General features: G+C 41.5%; 3 protein-coding genes across 3 annotated transcripts in view; 2 read left to right on the top strand and 1 right to left on the bottom strand.

The window, feature by feature from the left end:
• ALDH1L2 (aldehyde dehydrogenase 1 family member L2) overlaps positions 1-1,542 on the top strand; it is a 33,877-nt gene extending 32,335 nt beyond the window's left edge. The window contains exons 22-23 of the mRNA XM_027890461.1: positions 1-200; positions 1,219-1,542. Of these exons, the coding sequence (XP_027746262.1) occupies positions 1-200; positions 1,219-1,274 (256 nt within the window). The 3' untranslated portion in view covers positions 1,275-1,542. The remainder of the gene's footprint in view (positions 201-1,218) is intronic.
• Positions 1,543-3,232: 1,690 nt separating this feature from the next.
• On the bottom strand, positions 3,233-6,858 carry CUNH12orf45 (chromosome unknown C12orf45 homolog). Its single transcript, XM_027890462.1, has 4 exons — positions 6,767-6,858; positions 5,996-6,082; positions 4,586-4,722; positions 3,233-3,664 (listed from the first exon to the last, which is right to left on the bottom strand). Exons 1-4 carry the CDS (start codon positions 6,834-6,836, stop codon positions 3,488-3,490), a joined length of 471 nt encoding a protein of 156 aa, XP_027746263.1. The 5' UTR covers positions 6,837-6,858; the 3' UTR covers positions 3,233-3,487.
• Positions 6,859-10,075: 3,217 nt separating this feature from the next.
• The window catches only part of SLC41A2 (solute carrier family 41 member 2), a 45,433-nt gene continuing 37,556 nt past the window's right edge, over positions 10,076-17,952 (top strand). Inside the window, exons 1-2 of the mRNA XM_027890460.1 lie at positions 10,076-10,173; positions 15,986-16,717. Coding sequence (XP_027746261.1) covers positions 16,163-16,717 — 555 coding nt within the window. The 5' untranslated portion in view covers positions 10,076-10,173; positions 15,986-16,162. The remainder of the gene's footprint in view (positions 10,174-15,985; positions 16,718-17,952) is intronic.

The raw sequence follows: 17,952 nt of genomic DNA, 5'->3' as shown, positions 1-17,952 counted from the left end.
GGACGTCGATGGAGTATTGCGACGGGCAAATGCCACAGAATATGGCTTAGCTTCAGGAGTTTTCACAAAAGACATAAGCAAAGCTCTCTACATCAGCGAAAAGCTGGAAGCTGGAACAGTTTTTATTAACACATATAACAAAACCGATGTGGCAGCACCATTTGGTGGATTTAAGCTGTCTGGCTTTGGGAAAGATTTAGGTAAGTTGTTCTCTCCCTCTCTTATTTCTCATCTGAGAGACCTAATCAATGAAAAAATCACTTTGCCTGTGTACAGGGTATCTAGTAAAACGTGAGCCATGGATGCATTTCCTGCATCTCCTACATTCCTCCAATTACAGTAATCTAGTTCCTCTCCCTTCCCTCAATATTCCCACCTCAATAGCTCCCACTCAGCCCTTCCTGTACATTTGCTAAATAATGCTATAGCACACAGAATATTCCCCTCCAACTCCCCTCAGAGCACTCAAATTGCAACCTGTCCAGAGGTGCCTACAGGCTACAAAATGCTGTCAAGTAACAAAGATACTGGCCAAAATCTTTTTTCCCCTCAGAAAGAACACTAATTTAGGTTTCTCCTCTAAACTTTTAAGAGCAGGGGAAACTTTTTTACGCCTTAAAATGTCACCAAAATTTGCCAATAGCCACAGAGAAAGATGCATTAAAAGTATTTTCTTTACAAAATGAGTTTTTAAAAAAGTGAAGTCTACCCCATCAAAGACACTTTACAAGTCTGGACAGATCAATTCTCAGGACAAAGAGAAAAGGAAAAACAAATTTCGCTGACACAATAGATTTTTGCTTTTGGAATCTCCAAAGACATTTCCTGAAACTGAGTGACGGTATCAGAGAAAAAAAATAAAGATTACTGATTTTTACACAGCTTCTCTATACCTATAAACGTTAATACAGGCAAAGCAAAGTTCATAAATTCATCTATGAGCTCTTGGTGGCCATCTAAAAACTGCTGCTGCTCCAGTCCCACCTGGAGGGCTGCTTGTTAAATTCCAGCTCCTTTTTCTTTCTACATCTGTTGGGTTTGGCCTCTTGTGAAAACAGTTCTGTAAATCTCAGTGGGAAGGTAATTAGTTCCTGTTGTTCCTTAAGGACTCAAATATTGGCTACAGCATTTTAAATTTTTTTCGTAATAGTAATTACAGCCTGACAACATTCTCTCATTTAGCTGCTATTCTAACAGGGGAATATTTTGCTTGTACAGGTGAAGAAGCTCTTCATGAATATCTCAGAACCAAGGCTATCACTGTGGAATATTAAAGTAACAGCTTCACTTGGGAAGTAAACTTGCAGCAGAGTTTGAATCTCGATGACTACATGAAGCACTCAACACCACGCCTAGGATATGCTGTCTGCAATGCTACAACGAAACAAACAAAACAAAACAAAACAAAACACTCATTCCATGGATAAGTTTCTATAAATCAAGTCCAAACTTTAGTCTCACTGACAGGCTTTTGGAAATTACCCTGAAATTATTTAAATTATGCAGCAGCAACAGTTGGTAGCACAATTTCCCCCCCCCCCCAAAAAAAAATCCCCAAGAACATGGTTCAGTTTATTTTTTTAAATAGAACTGAAGAATGAGTTCTCACATGCCTACTTTGTATTTCTGTGACATAATATTTACATGGCCATTTTAAATCATCAGTATTAGGCTTGAACTAAAATATACTGATTATGCCATTTTTGCTATAAACCAGTTGAAGTTTTACAGTAGCAATTAAACACTCTGCTCTGGTGACTCTTCAGCAGTACAAAACCTTTGTGCCATAAGTAAATCAATGCAAGGAAGTGCACTTACTATGATCTTTGTATAGTACATACAGAGTTCAACATTGGTGTTAACTATGCATATCAAGCTAAAGTTACTGGAAATATTTTCTACCTTTTTGTTGATACAGAATGTGTGATCTGCCTGCAATTTGAAAGGTGGTTACATTAACAGATTAAAATCACTTTTTGTGTCTGTGCACATGGACTGTTATCACTGTTTCATACAGCATGATTATTATTTTTTATTTCATACTTTTGGGGTTTTTTTTAATGTGTGGGAAAATCCCCTGTAAAATTACCAAGGTAAGATGTTGGCTTTAAAACTTTTTTTCAGTTGGAAGAAAATTTTCTGTACATTGAGATCTTATCTAACAAACTATGCCTACTAAGACTACTTGCTCTTAGAATGCAACAGCCCACAAAGCTTCATCTGATCTGTGTGCTGCCATTAAAGGTAGCAGTCTGATTCTTTGATTCCCATCCTTCCCCTTTGCTAAAATATTCTGTGGTTTAATCATTTAATCCCAGTAAATCGTGTGTCCTTTCTGTGTTTAAGCCACATTGTGAAAGGAAGATCAGAATCCTTGTTGTTTCTTATCACAAGTATTTCAGAAACAGATACTAAAAGTGGAGCTTTAAGTATGGGATTAAAACTAAATTCTGTAAATAACAGCAGGCTTCAATTCACAACATTAAAGTTTAATATTTGAGCAAATACAGTATAGAAAATTTTACTTTAATGGTGTAGAAAATACAAAGTTTCTTTAAGAAACAATGACATCCAGCATGACAGACACTTCTGAAATGCAAACCAATCTATGAAGTAAATAAAACAGCCCAAATCATTGTATTTGATGAACCTGAGGTAAGTATGAACGAGACTCACTGATTCTAGTTTCACAACTGTTTCAAGCTAACCTAAGTACTGAAAATTCACCTTTTTATCCCTCTGACAGTGACAGTTGTTAACAAAATGGAGAGAATGGAAAGTGGGAGATGAAAAGTTTAACTTAAAGCAATTGTAACAGCCCAGAGGAACAGTGGACCATTTGAATATGGAGGTTATTTGCACAGCCACGAATGTTTCACATATGAGCTTGCAACAAAGGTGCACAGCTCAGTGCAGGCACAGAGGGTACGTAATCCTCTGCCATGGCTCAGCTTGAAAGGGCCTCAGCCACTGCTCTAGTGTTCAGCAGTCATTGTCATGAATGCAATGTAGACATACCTCTGAGGTACTTTAAGATAATATTTAATATGGAAGACATTGTACATAGCACTTCACAGGACAGGGCATATAAAAACGAAGTTTTTTTCCTATTTAACTCTTTCTTGCCCTTTAGGTAAAAATGTCTATCATACTATAGAAGAAGCCCTTTCCAACAAAGCAACAGAAAAAGAATTTTAACTTAATTTGTTCAAGCAATCCTTATTCAAGCTGCTTTCTCAGTCTAATCTACTAGGAAGTCCATTTCCATGTTTTTGGATGAATCAATTCCTACTTGAATCTTCAGAAACCCAGCCTCCCTCAGTCTTGAGTTGATCCTGAGTTCTCCATCATGTAAATTAGAGCATTTCACAAGATCCTGAGAGATGCTACACTTGGAAACAAAGTAGTTTTACGGGCCACATCTTCAAAGTGAGAATACACGAGTTGGTTTGGTTGGGGTTTTTAAAAGTAAAATAAAATGGATCTACTAATTCACTTTGCTGTCCAAAATTTCTATTTTGCCCTTTTCTCCCTTTTGTTTAGGAAACTTAATGTTGTCTATTGTCACTTCATCAGTTACAGAGTCATCTTCAGATTCTGAGTCATCTTCTGAAGTTAGCATCTCATCTGTATCAGAATCACTCAGTTCAACTACAGCCACATTCTGGGAAAAAAAAAAAAAAAGACCTTGGTTAACACATTATACATTTCTATACCACTTCTATCATTGGAGTAAAACATAAAGCAAACACATGAAACATCCTACTACCATAAGAAAACCACAACCACAATATGAAAGACTTCTGGGTCTTCCTAGGATTATGACAAATATCATGAAGAGATGCCTAAATATTTATATTGTCATTTATCTTGCCCTATAGCAAATATAAGGCCTGAATCCAACCAGTGGCCAGTAAATCCTTCTGACAGCTCACACACCGAACCCCAGGCTGCCTTATCTCTGCATTTTACCCTTGTGGGTCTTCAGGCCAGAAGGCACTTGGCTGGGTCACGCACATATCTCCTTCATATTAAAATCTTATATAAGCATGTGGTTGCAGCACTTTGGTTAAAACCAGAAAGAAAATGTTGATGTGACTGTAAATAAATAGACAAATACCAGCAACAGAGGATCACAACAACACTAACAACTTTTCTAAACTCAAGATCTATAGTCAGTCCTACAAACACTGACAGAGCACAGCTTAAAGCCAATTATTGCTCTTACACTGAAGCCTTGTTATGCCTTACTAGTCCTTATATTGCCCAGTTTCTAAACCAAGTTTTCCTATGAGACATTTAAAATAGAATTTGTGACTTCTGATTTAGAGTTGCTGATTCAAAAGTACATCTTACTCTGGTCTTAAACTACTCCATCCCCAGTCATTCAATTCTGCAAGTTTGAAAACCAAGTTGTAAGTATCAACCAAATAAACATTTTTAATGTATCTATGTTCTGAATTAGCAGATCACAAACGAAAATGGTAAAGACTTCACCTTTTCTATCATATTAGGTCATTCTAAGATCAGAGAGTTAATCACATCTAAATTTACTTCATAAAATAAAAACATAGTAAGTACTTACCATTTCTATAACTTTTTCTGTTGCACTGTCTAGATGTTCAATATCAAACTGATGAGCTGGTGCTGTTATCATTTTTCTTTCGAGGTCATCATTTGCCTGGGCCATCTGTGGTAAAAAGCTCTGCACTCGGTCCAAAACTGAAAAGAAACAATTATGACATATATATAAATATTTTCAAAGAGATGCATAGCAGTTTTCACATTAATACCTCAGAAATCTGAGCCTCTAAACAGATTCCATTTCAACCGTAATTTCCAGCTGTCTACAATATTTAAGATGTCTTAATAGAAGAATTTATTAAAGTATTCAATTTTCCAAGACATAAACAGCAAAAATATTTCGGATCTATTGGTCAGCATTTGATGCAGGAAGAAGTCACTTGAACAATTCCACTTGGATTCTTAAAACAAAATGTGACTACTTTACAGAAAACTTGCTTGCAAATTCCATTGTTTAAAATACATATTGAGTGCCATCCCAAAGAACTTCCATATCATAATTATCTCCAATGAAAATATAATTACATCCTCTTTTCTTCCCTGTTAAAGTATAGGCTGAAGGTCTCAAAGAAGATGGAAAAATTAGCTGTAGCACAGATGCCATGCTAGACTAATGAAAGATCAACATAATTAACAAAAAGAACTCTGAAATGAAGATGGTGGGACAGAGACATGCTCTAGGTTGAAGCACGAAGCCCTTACTCTCTACAGAATTATCCCTCTAAGCTCAGTGGGACTTGCCAAGAATTTTAAGGTTATCAGTGTCATTAGGAGAATCACACTCATTTCCCTTTCATGGAGGAAAACCTGCCTCAGAGACTCTTGAAATAAACTTTGCTGCACACATGCAGGTGAGCCAATCACTAGTTCTCTTTCTCTGAGAAGATGTACTATTCCAGGTGAGCTCCACAAAAGAGTCTAACAGGTATAATGTACCTCTGAAACATTGTCATCTTTGTAGAGACTTTTATCCAAGAAAGAATTTGATCTAACAATTTTTTTTTGCTATTACTTTTTAAATTTCAGCTCAATCACAACACAAAAATACAGTAATTTGCCAGAAGTCCATTTTAAACTAAACGCTTTTATACAACAGATATATCATATTGAGAAAGTACTTCTAAAAAGAAGTAAGAAGCCCAGATCAGAAAAAAAAAAAAACAAAAAAGCAATAACCTTATACTGAAAAAGAATAATCTGTCCCTAAAACTTACAGCTGGAATGCTGCAATTTACATCTAAGTTACATGATTAACCTGCAGGACATGGAATTGCAGTGGAGGACCTAACACCAGTAGAAACTGAACACAAGAGTTTCTCCCTTTACCTACGCAAGGAAAGCACTAAAGCAAAGGTTATGTCACATATGTTACCTACTCTTGAGACTGTTCCAGTAGCAAGTTCCTACTTACCACTGCTCCTTGGCATCCTGACCGTCTGTAAAGTCGTGGCCTTCTTGCTGCTACATTTTGAATCGATCAGCAAAATGTTTTCCAGCCCTGCAAACAAACAAACATACATTACAGTGCTTAAGCTGACAAGTTCTCTGTAATTGTCATCTGCTAATGCAGCTCTTGGAAGAAAGAATACCGGGCTACATGGGCCGCTGGCCTGGCCCCGCAGGCCACTTCTTACAGACTCACGCTGTATTTGAAGTATAAACCCAAGGTTTATTCAGAGTTATAATGCATTGAAAACCTACCTGTAACACCCCACAGCAAAGCACAGTGAGATAAGAGCTAAGGCGCGCTAGTCACACTGATTTAAATCCCTGTGTGACGAGAAGGAGCCCCCAGGAGCGGTGCCAAGGCCCTACACTGACCGTGGGCAGGAGCAGCGTCGCGGAACCCACGCCATGCAGGCAAACTCAGCGTTAATTACACGGGCTAATTAACCCCCACGGCCGCCAACAGAGCCGTCCGCCCGCTATCGCTAACTAAAGCGAAGCTTTCTGCCTTTTAACAAGCACTGAGGGTTTTTTGATTCTCATACAAACGTCGTTACGAATGTCGGTATTAATTTAACGCGGATTCCCCCTCCCCTCCGTTATCACCGCAGCCGAGCCCGGGAAAGCAGCAGCTCCTCAAAACACGAGGGCCCAGTGGCGCCCCAGCGGCCAGGCGGCCTGGCGAGCCCCCTGCCTCGGGCTGCCCGCGATCCGAACCCCCGCTCCCCGCCCTCACCTGCCCGCCGTCCCACGTCCAGCAGCTCCCGGGACGCTCCCGGTGCCCCCGCTCCGCCGGTCCCCGCCATGTGCCCTCCGCCAAGGAAGTGGCTGCGGCCGCTCCGCTCCGCCGCGGCGCGGGCAGCGCCCCTGCAGGCCGGGAGGGGCATGGCGGCGGGGAACGGCGCGGCAAGGGAAATCAATCACCTCGCAAAGAAAAGACAAACAAACAAACAAACAAACGAAAAACAAACAAACAAACCAAACAAACCCCCTAACTATTCAACCCCCAACGATTCAAACCTTCTGAAATGCAACCAAGGGCCCTGCACCTGGAGGGGGAATGACCCCAGGCACCAGCACAGGCTGGGAGCCAACCTGCTGGAAAGCTGCTCTGAGGAGAAGGACCCGAGAGCCCCGGTGGACAAAAGGCTGTCCATGAGCCAGCAGTGTGTCCTTGTGGCCAGGAAGGTCAATAGTGTCCTGCGGTGCATTAGGAAGAGCACTGCCAGCAGGTCGAGGGAGGTGATCCTGCCCTTCTACTCAGCCCCGCTGAGGCACATCAGGAGTGCTGTGTCCAGTTTTGGGCTTCTCAGGTCAAGAGACACATGGAGCTCCTGGAGTGGGTCAAGTGGAGGGATACAAAGATGATTAAGGGACTGAAGCATCTCTTTTATGAGGAGAGACTGCGCCTGTTCAGTCTTGAGAACAGATGGCTGAGAGGGAACCTCATTATAGTATATAAATATGCAAAGGTGGGGTGCCAAGAGGATGGGGCCAGGCTTTTCTCAGTGGTGCCAAGCAAGAGGAAAAGAGGCAATGGGCAAAAACACAGCAAGTTCCACTGGAATGTAAGTAAGAACTTCTTTACTGTGTAGATGACAGAGCACTGGAACAGGTTGTCCAGAGAGGTTGTGGGGTCTCCCTCACTGGGGATATTCAAGAACCATCTGGACACAATGCTGTGCCACGTTCTCTGTGACAACTCTATTTAAGCAGGGAGGCTGGACCAGATGACTGATTCTGTGATTCTGTGATTTGGCACTAAAAAGCGTCCATCCCATCACCTGGAAGAGCCATGAGCGTGTGAAAACAAGCTGCCAGCAGGTAGCGTCACCTGAATGTCTGCCAGTAGCTGCTTGCCTCTAAAAACTCTCACATTTTCATTGTCAGAATTTGACAAATGCATCTAAAATTAAATTTCAGAGCCTGAGGGAGTTTTAATCATCTTGTGGAAAAGAAACTTACACAACCACCTAGTTCAGATGACACTGGCCCACCTGTTTTTCAGGATTTGTTCTGCAGTTTCTTTCCTTAACTGTTTATACTCGTGACAATGTGAAAACTGTAAAAAGAGAACTGAATGGTTCATAAGAAACGAGATGGGAACTCTAAGCCAAAAGCGAGAATAAGTGGCAATCAGTAAGTGGTATTTATAGGTCTCCATTGCAAAGAACACAGGGAAAAAACAAAACAAAACAAAACAAAACAAAAAACAGACCAACAAAACCCCAACAAACCACCCAGATCCCAGTACCTTGGCATTAAGAATCAAAAGGAGTAAAAGGCAAACCTTCTGCAAGGCCTCAAGCAAGAGATCACCCTGCTGTTTCCTTGACAGACTGGCCCAAACAAGTGTCCTCTGCCACTTCCCCAGCACCAGTGCATTCCATTGAATTTGCTACTTGTTTTGCACCTTTCCACCCAACTGCACTCCAGAATTTCCATTTCCAGAAAAATCTCATTGCTAGCTTTGATGACTGAAAAATCATGAGAATGTAGTTTTTTGCCTTGGGCCTCAAGTGAGTCTTTCTGAATTTGTACACATCGCAAAATAATAGTGTGGGAACCTCAAATACTATATTTCATCCTTGGGTATTATGTGATTTCAGTGGAGGGAGGGGCATAATGCTGTCAAGGAACCTGTAGTAGGGAACAATGAAATAATTGCCCAAGATCACCAGACGTGCAATTAGAAAAGCCATAAATAGCAGCCTCGGGTGTTATTTTCAAACCTGAGTTTATAGTCTAACCTGCTGGCAACAGAGGCAGATGTGATCATTATCTGATTTGCAAGGTGGCCCAACTAAGTATCCACACTGTGTAACATGTGAGCACACACAAGGCAGGGATATATATATGGTTACTACCAGGTCAGGGAAACAATTGGATCTGTAGCCCAAATTCCCAATACATTCAGGGTTGAGATAGCTGAATTAAAAGCTCTGAGGTTTGGGCTGCTTCATTCATTTAATGTAGTATCGACTCAAGAGTTCAAGCTGATGCCACATTATTTCACTCTTGTAGCACAGATTGTTTTGGCCCCAGTCCTGGAAATACATTTTCCTGTGCTTAAGTTTCTGCTTTGCCACGCATCTCCACCACAGCTAGCGCCAGTTTATGTCAGACACTTGGTGACTTGCCCATGCTGTCTTTTGTTCTGTCTGTAGAAAGGAAGACGGATGCTGTAGGCTTGGCTGCTGTCACCATCATTAAATCCCAGTTCTCTTTTCTTCCTTTCTCTTCCCTTTCAACTCCCACTTAAGGCATCCTCACTGTTTCAAGTTGTTGAGGAACAATCGAGGAATAATACAAGTAACGATAACAAATGCACAAATTTAGCTGGCTTGACTGTTTCAACGCATTAATATAAAGTGTGTCTCAAAACAGGGGCCCAGAACGGCCTTGGCTTCGTACTTAGCAAGGGAGTTTCCTTGAGGACTTACATGTTGTGTGCAGGGTATACAGTCTAGCTGGGCAAGAACAAGGATTCCAACCGACCCACACACTTAAAAAATGGGATTCCTGAGGAAGCTGCTTTTAGCCAACTGGCAGGAAAGAGCCACAATGTCCGGGTGGCTGACAATCTGGAGTCAGTGCGAAACAGCGACTCTTGTGCTACGTCGCCAAGAAAGGTACTGCGAGTGGAAGCAAAGGCATCGCCACCGCCGGCCCCGCCCGGGGAGCGCCCCAGAGCCCCGCTCCCCAGCCCTTTGCTCCCCGCGGCTGCGGGGCGCACCGGCCGGGCCCTCGCCGAGGGAGGGGAGCGAGGATGGAGCAGCAGGACCCAGCTACCACCGAGGGGACCCGGAGGGAGCAGCGATGAGGGTGGGGTGACACGGGCCGGGGCTCGCCCCGCGGTGCTGGGCTGTGAGCGACTGCAGCCACCGCGCCCCGTCCCGTCCCCTCCTCTCCTTAGCCGCGCCCGGCTCCTCCCCAGCCCCGCCGGGTCCGGCGGCGGCTGCCGCGCATCACGGGCCACATCATCGCGGGGGCCGCCCGCCCTCCGGCCGCTTCCGCGCCTGCTCAGTGGCGGCGGCGCTCACCGCTCACCTCAGCCGGAGCTGTCACCGCCGCCGGGCTGGTCCCTCACGCCGCAGCGATGGAGCGCGGCCCCGGCGCGCCGCCGGCACCGCACCCGCCCAGGTGAGGGGAGGGCGCGGCTCCAGGGGGCGGCGGGACGAGCGCCAGCGAGGGCAGAGGGGCCGGGCGGGCCGGCGACCTTCCGCCCCGGGGGCGAGGGAGGCGGCGGGGGCCGGGGGCGGGAAAGTTTCCTGGCGAGTGGCGGAGCAGCCCCGCGCCCCCGGAGCTCCGCGCCGGCCCGCCGGGGTGCCGCGGTGCCCAGGGGCTGTGAGGCACTCGGGGCCACCCGCCCGCCTCCCTCCCGCCCTCCTCCCCCGCGCGGTGCCGGCAGTCCCCGGGTGCGGCGGGGGTCGCACCCCTCCCCATTCTGCGGGCCCCGAGCCGCCCCCTTCCCCCGCAGCCTCCCCCCGCAGCCTCCCTCCGCGCACTCCGCTCCCCCGCGCCCCGCAGCCGCTCGCCGGCCTGCCCGGGGTCCCGACCCGGACCGCGGATGCTGCGGGCGTTTGCCCCGGTACCCTGCGCTCCTCAGAGCCCGGAGCGCGTTTCATCATGTGCGCGTAATTATGCACTGCTCCAGGTAACCCGGACAATGAGCCTTTTCTTTGGTTTCTCTGTGCGTGCACAAGATCTGCGCAGCATTCCCAGTGGCCCCTATTCCCTGGCACTCTCTACATCCGTATGTGCAGGCAGTTCTGCTCCCACCTTTGCACCCATAAAAACATGCCAGACTCTGTCACCGCGGTTGCAGTTGCTAGACGAGCATGGAACCTCTACCCGAACAGCACACGGACAGACTTCAACCATCATCTCTTCTTGTTTACAAGCATTTAACATGTCATGGTGCATTTATTCTCTTTCCATACTTTTCTGCCAGAATGTAGGAGCTTCTTGTGATTTACTTTACTTTCTACCCTCTCGTTATTTCTCAATTAAGTTCGTTGTAGCTCTTTCTTTAATTTCAGGGAATGTTACAATTTCTGCTTCCCCGATCCCACTGTCCAGGATACAGTTGTGTGTCTTCTTCACTTAACATCTGATCCTAGGTTAGAGACCACATTGTAATAAGTGGATCATATAAAATTAAAGAACTGTTTAGTCCTTAGGAAGAGTCCTAGCAGTGTCTAGTAGACATCCCTAGTTATCCTCACTTTACCAGTCCAGGAATGCAGGTGAAAAGATGAAAGCAGGTAGGACGACCTGTTTTGGCAGCATTCCCTACATCTGCTGCCCTGAAGAGATTGTGAAACTGGATCCATAAATACTGCAGTATGACTGGTAGACGCTTCAGAGGGAAAAATAGCAGTGTATCATTTTCTTTTCAAATTCTTCTAGGATATTATCCACAAAAAACAATGTGAAGTCTACATCCTAGTGCCTGAGTTAATAAGGAATTAATCTTTCCTTGGTGATGACAGTAGAAAACTGTAATCAGGATCCCAAATAGTACAGTTAGGAGTCATCCTGGTAGGTACTTACTGGTTATTTAATCTAGAGGACTGCATTTATCTTTTATATTTCATACTTTTCCTACCTGCTTTTGATGGGCTGCAGGATGTGATTTGCCTGGTATTTTTCATGTTGGTATTCTATTTGGGTGACTTTACAACCTGACCACATTTCATAGCCTTGCTACCTCGTTTCTGGCTCTGTTTTGATCTCTTCTAAATGAGTTTCCTTAAAAGTGCAGAGGCAAACCAAATCTTCTCACAACCTCTTTTCTCTTCCTTGGGGCCAAAATTGAAAGCTGCCGTGTACAGGAAGTGGAATGCAGCAGTCTCAAACCTGTCTGAAAACTGAGCCCGAGGCTGGCAGGTCTTTCAGTGTCTGGCAGGTCTTGCGTCTTACTCTCAAGAAGGCATCTGGAGGTTCTTTAATCTGTTTCTTTCCCCTTATTATTTTTCCCTTCTGTTTCTTTTGCTATTAGTTTAACCAGCATTTCCGTAAAATAAACACAGTGTCAACCATTTTTTTTTCCTGTGCATAACATTTAAGAAATGGCATGTAATACCCTTATATCTGCCTTGCATGCAACATTTGTTAATTTTCAGCATGTTTCCCTATCTCTAATACTCAACACTAAGTATCTGCTGTAAATAGTCTTAGCTCAGCACACCACATTGGTTTCCGCATTCTGCAAAATGGTTAACGATAATAGAGTCTGTTTGTTTACTCTCTATAATGCTGAGGTGATATGGTGGAGCTTTCCCTTTTGACTGATATGTCCACTACAGCAGTGTTAATGATTAGCCACGCTGTGAGAAGGGTATCAGTGATACTCACACTTGTATGTGTACAGGTCACAGTAGGGGAGAAGAGGCCAGGCAGATCCCTGTATCACTTGCATAAATTGTATTCTGAACTTTAGGAGGGCCCCCAAACCCTCATATTTCAAACTTTACAGAATCTCACAATTGTAGAGGTGAGAAGAGATCTCAGAAAATTTTCTATTCAGCCATCTCTGCTCAGTGTAGGGTCACATAGAACAGGTTACTTGGGGCCGTATCTGGTTTGGTTTCAAATATCACCAGGGATGGAATCCCCATAATCTGTTCGAACCAGTGTTCAACCGCTCTCATGGTAAAAAAAAAAAAAAATCCAGCTTTTTCTTAATTTCATTTCATTTTAATTTGATTCATTTTCAAATTTCATTTCCAGTGTTTCAGTTTGTGCCTGCTACCTCTCATCCTTTCAATGAGAAGAATCTGGCTTCATCTCTGAAGACACAAAGAGTCTTTCAAGCCAGAAAATAATCCAACTTCATCTTTGCTTATTGTGGCAAAATATTAAAGTTCACCATTTTGTTGACATTTCGTATTACCTCCCTGAATCCCTTTCCAAGGCTTGTTCTTCTACTGAGAGGTGTTTCTCACATGGGCTCGTTTATTCAATTGTATTTTATTATGGGCTACCAAGAAGTACAACGTAGAGATGATTATTGCTTTAAAAGAGCACCTGTAAAAAAATGTTGGAGCTTTTAGGAAAAATGGGTTTTGACTATGGTATTATTGGCTTTGGATTCTGTGAAAGCCCTCAGTAAGACTTCAACACGTGGTGTCTTTTGGTTTTGTTACCCACACTCTGAAAGAAATCAGAAATTTCCCTAGACCTAAACTTTGATAAATATTTGTTTTAGCCTTTCATAGTGTTCACTCTACAGAAGCTTCATGCTCGGTTCTTTCCACTTCCCCTTTTTTTTAATGGGTCTTAAAAGATCATGGTGATTTATTGTGTTCATGCTTTAAATAAATTATTGGCACTCTAATCCCTATATGAACAAATTTAGCTGTAGAACCTGGTCCCTTAATCCTGCTGATGCTAGATGTTCTTTAGACCAAGGGAAAGTATAGAAGAAGCATTTTCTTTCCCATGCTTTTGAGAACTGCATTATAGGTGTGTCTAAAGCAATGTTGACAATTCTTTGGGCAATAATAAAGAGAGTTCTTTGAACCTCTTCCTGAACAGTTACATTTTCTTTGGTATCTTCATTTTTCTCAGATGAATCAAACCAATCAAAGGCAAAGGATGGGAAAAATGTGATAATGATCAGGTGTTAAATTTCGTAGCTGAAGTATCTGAGATTATTCTAAAGCAGCTATGCATTTCCAAAAGTCAGCATCTCTTCCAGCTCATGGTCCTGTTTCCTCAGCATTTACTTCTGCCTGTCCATTTTCCACATTGTGTATACTGTCTCCATGTGTATTTTTTAAATTGCTGTATACATCAGTTTTATTAATTCTTATGGGTAAAAACTGGTTTGTTCTCTGTTAGATTGCCAAGTGTCTCATTTTTCAGGAACACGCCTTCAGTGAATGGCAGGGTATGGCTCTATGTCTTATTTGTTTATTTTTCCAGGACTGTTTGTTTGTGTTTGTCTATTTTTACAGGACAGAGTGAGAGGTAAATACACGGTAATTGTGGTATAAAGTGAAGGGAAATAAGAAACTATTAAAAATAAGTATTTAGGAAACAATAAAGAAGAGGGAATGATTATTTTCATAGTTTGGGCACAGCTCATTATTTTGCTTGTAGTGAGAAAAACAAGGTGTCCTTTCATTTCGCATATAACATGCCAGATATAAATTTGAAGCTGCTTCCTGGCTTCTCAAAGGATCTTTGTCTCTCTCTTTGTGGTTTTTTTTTTTTTTTTTTTTTTTTTTTTTTTTTTTTTTTTTTTTTTTTTTTTTTTTTTTTTTTTTTTTTTTTTTTTTTTTTTTTTTTTTTTTTTTTTTTTTTTTTTTTTTTTTTTTTTTTTTTTTTTTTTTTTTTTTTTTTTTTTTTTTTTTTTTTTTTTTTTTTTTTTAATTTTAGTATTTCACCTTTTTCTGTAACCTTCTGATTATATGTCAAGAAACCAGATTCACTTATCTCCTGTTCCTACAGAGACCGTGGATGAGATTTTTGAGATTTTAACTGCCTTTTCTTCACATGAGTTACTCCAGCAGAGTTTTCTTCTTTATCTCCCATATCTTTTCTAGACAACACAACAACATAGGCATTTTTCTTGTCGATGATAAAGCTTCTCAGGAAGTTCTTACAGTTCCTTGGATGGTTTGCTGCATCTTGTAGGTACAAAAACCCTGTAAAAGTACAGCAGTATCAACATCCTATAACTTAGCATGAAAATACTGACATTTGGAAAATTATGTTTGTTGGAACAGGTTTTTAGAAATGAAGAGTTGCCTTCAAAAGTCTTTGTAGTTATCTTCTTCCTGCACGCTCTGAAGAAGTAATTACTCTTCCTTATATACTATACTATTCCAACCTAAACAATTTTGTGATTCTATATTTTTCAGTTTATCCTCTTAAATTCTCGTTTTCCAACATTTATCATTAATACACTTTTTGTCATGCTAAATCTTTTTGGTAGAAAAAGCATAAATGACTGTCATCCAAACTGCTTTATAATATTTCAACTGCTAGCCTTTTCCTACCTTTGGAATTTGACCAAATAATTTTTCTGTTCCCCCTTTTTTTTCTCCTTTTAAGTGCCATTTCTATTTGTTATCACTTTCTCATATTAAATGAAACCATAATTTTCTCAAAAGATTTGTTTCTTAAAAAGAAAAAAAGAAAATGCAAACTTAGAAGGAGAAAAATCCATATGTTAGAAATATATGGATAATTAACACAAATATTGTTGGCAAGAGTTCCAGTTCCATGAGTCATGGTCTAGCACTTTGGTGATGTGACTGGAGGACATATGGGAGAAACCACAATGAGGGCCAGACTACTCTGCCTTGTTAAAGCTATCAGAAAATTTTCTCAATGTATTTTACTGTGAGTGAAATAAAATTAATTTGTTACTCCTCCCCTCCCTTAAGAAAAGATACCCCTCTCCAAAAATACCCAGTGAGGTTGCTATGTGTTTCAGTGTGTCTTTCATCATTGAACACTTCTACATCTTAATTCTACATCCCAGGCTCTTTGCTGTTAGCATAGAGTGTGAGGAGCAACAGTGGCCCTGCTGTGCATCATGTGGGTTCCATTTGTCCCTATCCTTGCACCTTGCAGAACTACTGCCTCCAAGGCCACTGAAGTCTGGGGCTACACACAGTGTCTGCCTGAAGATTTTGGCTTTCTGGGCTTCATGAAGATGAAAGCTGGGCCTTCACCGGTTCATTTACAGCCCACACTGCTGTCTCTTTCACTGGAAAGTACACAGGGTTGTGAAACTTCATCACCCACCAACTTTGCCTTTTTACCTTCTAATTTCCTTCAATTTAGGCAGTTGAATGTTGGAGGAGATTGAAGTTTCTATAAATACTTGCTTTGGAAGGATACTGGGTGATCTGAATATTTAAACCAGTATCTCGTGTCTTCTGCAGAGTTACAATATTTTAAAGGTTAAATATATGCTTTTTTGCTTCTTTTGCAGATCCAGTCTTGCTTATGGAATCGTTGAAGATCTGAGAGCAGTGAAAAAACACTTTTGCATGCAAAAAAAGAACATTTGGGTCCATGTGTAAGTGTGGCACTTGATGACTCACCTACAAGGTTTCTTTGCTGACATCTGAAGAACGAAGCGCTTTTCAACCTGTATTTCTGTAGCACTATGACTAACTGTAAAGGCAGATCTACCGTCTTCAAAACAAATAGCAAAGTCCATGACAGAGAAGGCTTTGTAAACTGGACCATAAATCTTAATACAATTCAGTCTGATAAATTTTTGAGACTGCTTTTAAGTATGGTTCCTGTTGTTTACCAAATAAACCAAGACGAAAGACACAAAAAAGTGAACGGTGTCTGGCAAGATGGATTACAGCCAGCAGGACACAATTTTAATGCTAGACCCGAGCAACACACAGAGTACCATCACTTCTCAGAACCAAGTTATCATGGTAGCAATGGACACAGCCCATCTAGCTGTAGCCCTAAATATGATGATTTTACCAGTTATAATTATTGTGATGGATTGGATACTTCAGAAACCGATGCCATGTTGCAGGAAGACAATCTGTCTAGCGACAGTAATGAAGATATCATTGTGGAAGGAAGTAGAAAACAACCCAAAGAATCTAGTAGTATTATGGCACTACAGATACTTGTACCTTTTTTGCTAGCAGGATTTGGAACGGTTTCTGCTGGCATGGTTTTGGATATTGTACAGGTTGGTATTTGCTTTGGAAGATTTTCCTTTTTAACAGGTAGTCTGTGAGGTCTGTAGTTCTGATAGAAATACAATAATGGTTCAAAATTCTGTTGACGCTAATAAATGTGTACATAGTTCAAGTGGGAGTTGTAATTAACCATAATCCTGAAGCACATAGGTGTTTAAAAAGACTAGGAGTATGTATTGCATCACCTCATCTCCTTGTGTGATTCAAGTCTGTACAATGTCTGAAATACGGCGTAGATTTGGTCCATGAAAATGCATATGGCACGTGAAAATGTGCATTACACGGCTATGTTATATGAAATTCACATCAAGTGATTTAGAGGGTTTTTTGAATGTTCAGCTGTGTTGAAAGGACTTTTTCATGTAACAGAAGGTACGCTGAACACTTGGAATTGTGAACATCAGTGGTGTGAACAGGGCTGCAAAGTCACATCCACCTCGAAATATCATTATAAAAGGCCCTGAGGGGCCAGATTATCTTGGTTTGTGGTAGCAAATTTAACTGACAGTAGCTATTCAGGGCTAAGATAAAATAGAACTTTGTCTCAGTGTTAAGATAAAGTTTAATAATGTTTTTAAACTGTGTTTTGGAGTATTGTATCAGTAAGACCCCAATGATACAGAATGTTTTCAGGACTGGTTTCTGGCATAAGAGTTGTAGATGTCAGCAGCATTTCAGTGGAGTTAAAAGTAACAGTTGCCTATGAAAGAGCTCTTTGTGCAGTGATATTTGAAGACAATTCTGCAGAGAGTAACAGTTTAGAAAAGTTTATTGGATTACTAATTTTCTTGCCTTCTCTTTGTGTTTTGAAGACTATATTGACTTTTATTTCTTACCTAATTTGTTTTTTAAGAACCAGTAATCTCTTATAAATAAGCCTCATGGATTCTCTCTCTTCCTGCATAAACAGATTCACAAAAAATGATTAAAAAGTTTGAAGTAAGCACAATATTTAAATGGAAGTGCAGTACATAAATTAATCTGTGCAGGTTTTCCCCACCCTTTTTATTGGTTTTGTTTCATTTAGCTTGAGAGTTTTCTTTAGCTACGCTTAAAGAGTTTATAAAGTTAAAGGTCACTGTCACTCAAAATCTTGAGAGATTAAAGGAATCTTGGACTTCAATCAATTTTAATGAAAAGGCATTTCATTACCTCAAGAAAAGGAAAATAAAAATGGACATGCAAACTTTGCTTCTTCCTTAGGCTGTTTTACACCAATCTTGTG

The sequence above is a fragment of the Empidonax traillii genome, unplaced genomic scaffold (assembly GCF_003031625.1).
Source record: "Empidonax traillii isolate 1590-97213 ecotype Southwest subspecies unplaced genomic scaffold, ASM303162v1 scaffold289:size826226, whole genome shotgun sequence".
Lineage (NCBI taxonomy): Eukaryota > Metazoa > Chordata > Aves > Passeriformes > Tyrannidae > Empidonax > Empidonax traillii.
This window is presented reverse-complemented; position numbering and strand designations above follow the sequence as displayed.

Excerpts from the sequence above, each read along its gene's own strand:
- CUNH12orf45 (XM_027890462.1), bottom strand. The coding sequence starts at position 6,836 with ATGGCGGGGACCGGCGGAGCGGGGGCACCGGGAGCGTCCCGGGAGCTG. Across the intron at positions 6,083-6,766 it reads GGACGTGGGACGGCGGGCAG|GGCTGGAAAACATTTTGCTG; the intron begins GTGAGGGCGGGG and ends GTTTGTTTGCAG. Across the intron at positions 4,723-5,995 it reads CAGGATGCCAAGGAGCAGTG|TTTTGGACCGAGTGCAGAGC; the intron begins GTAAGTAGGAAC and ends GTTTCTTTTCAG.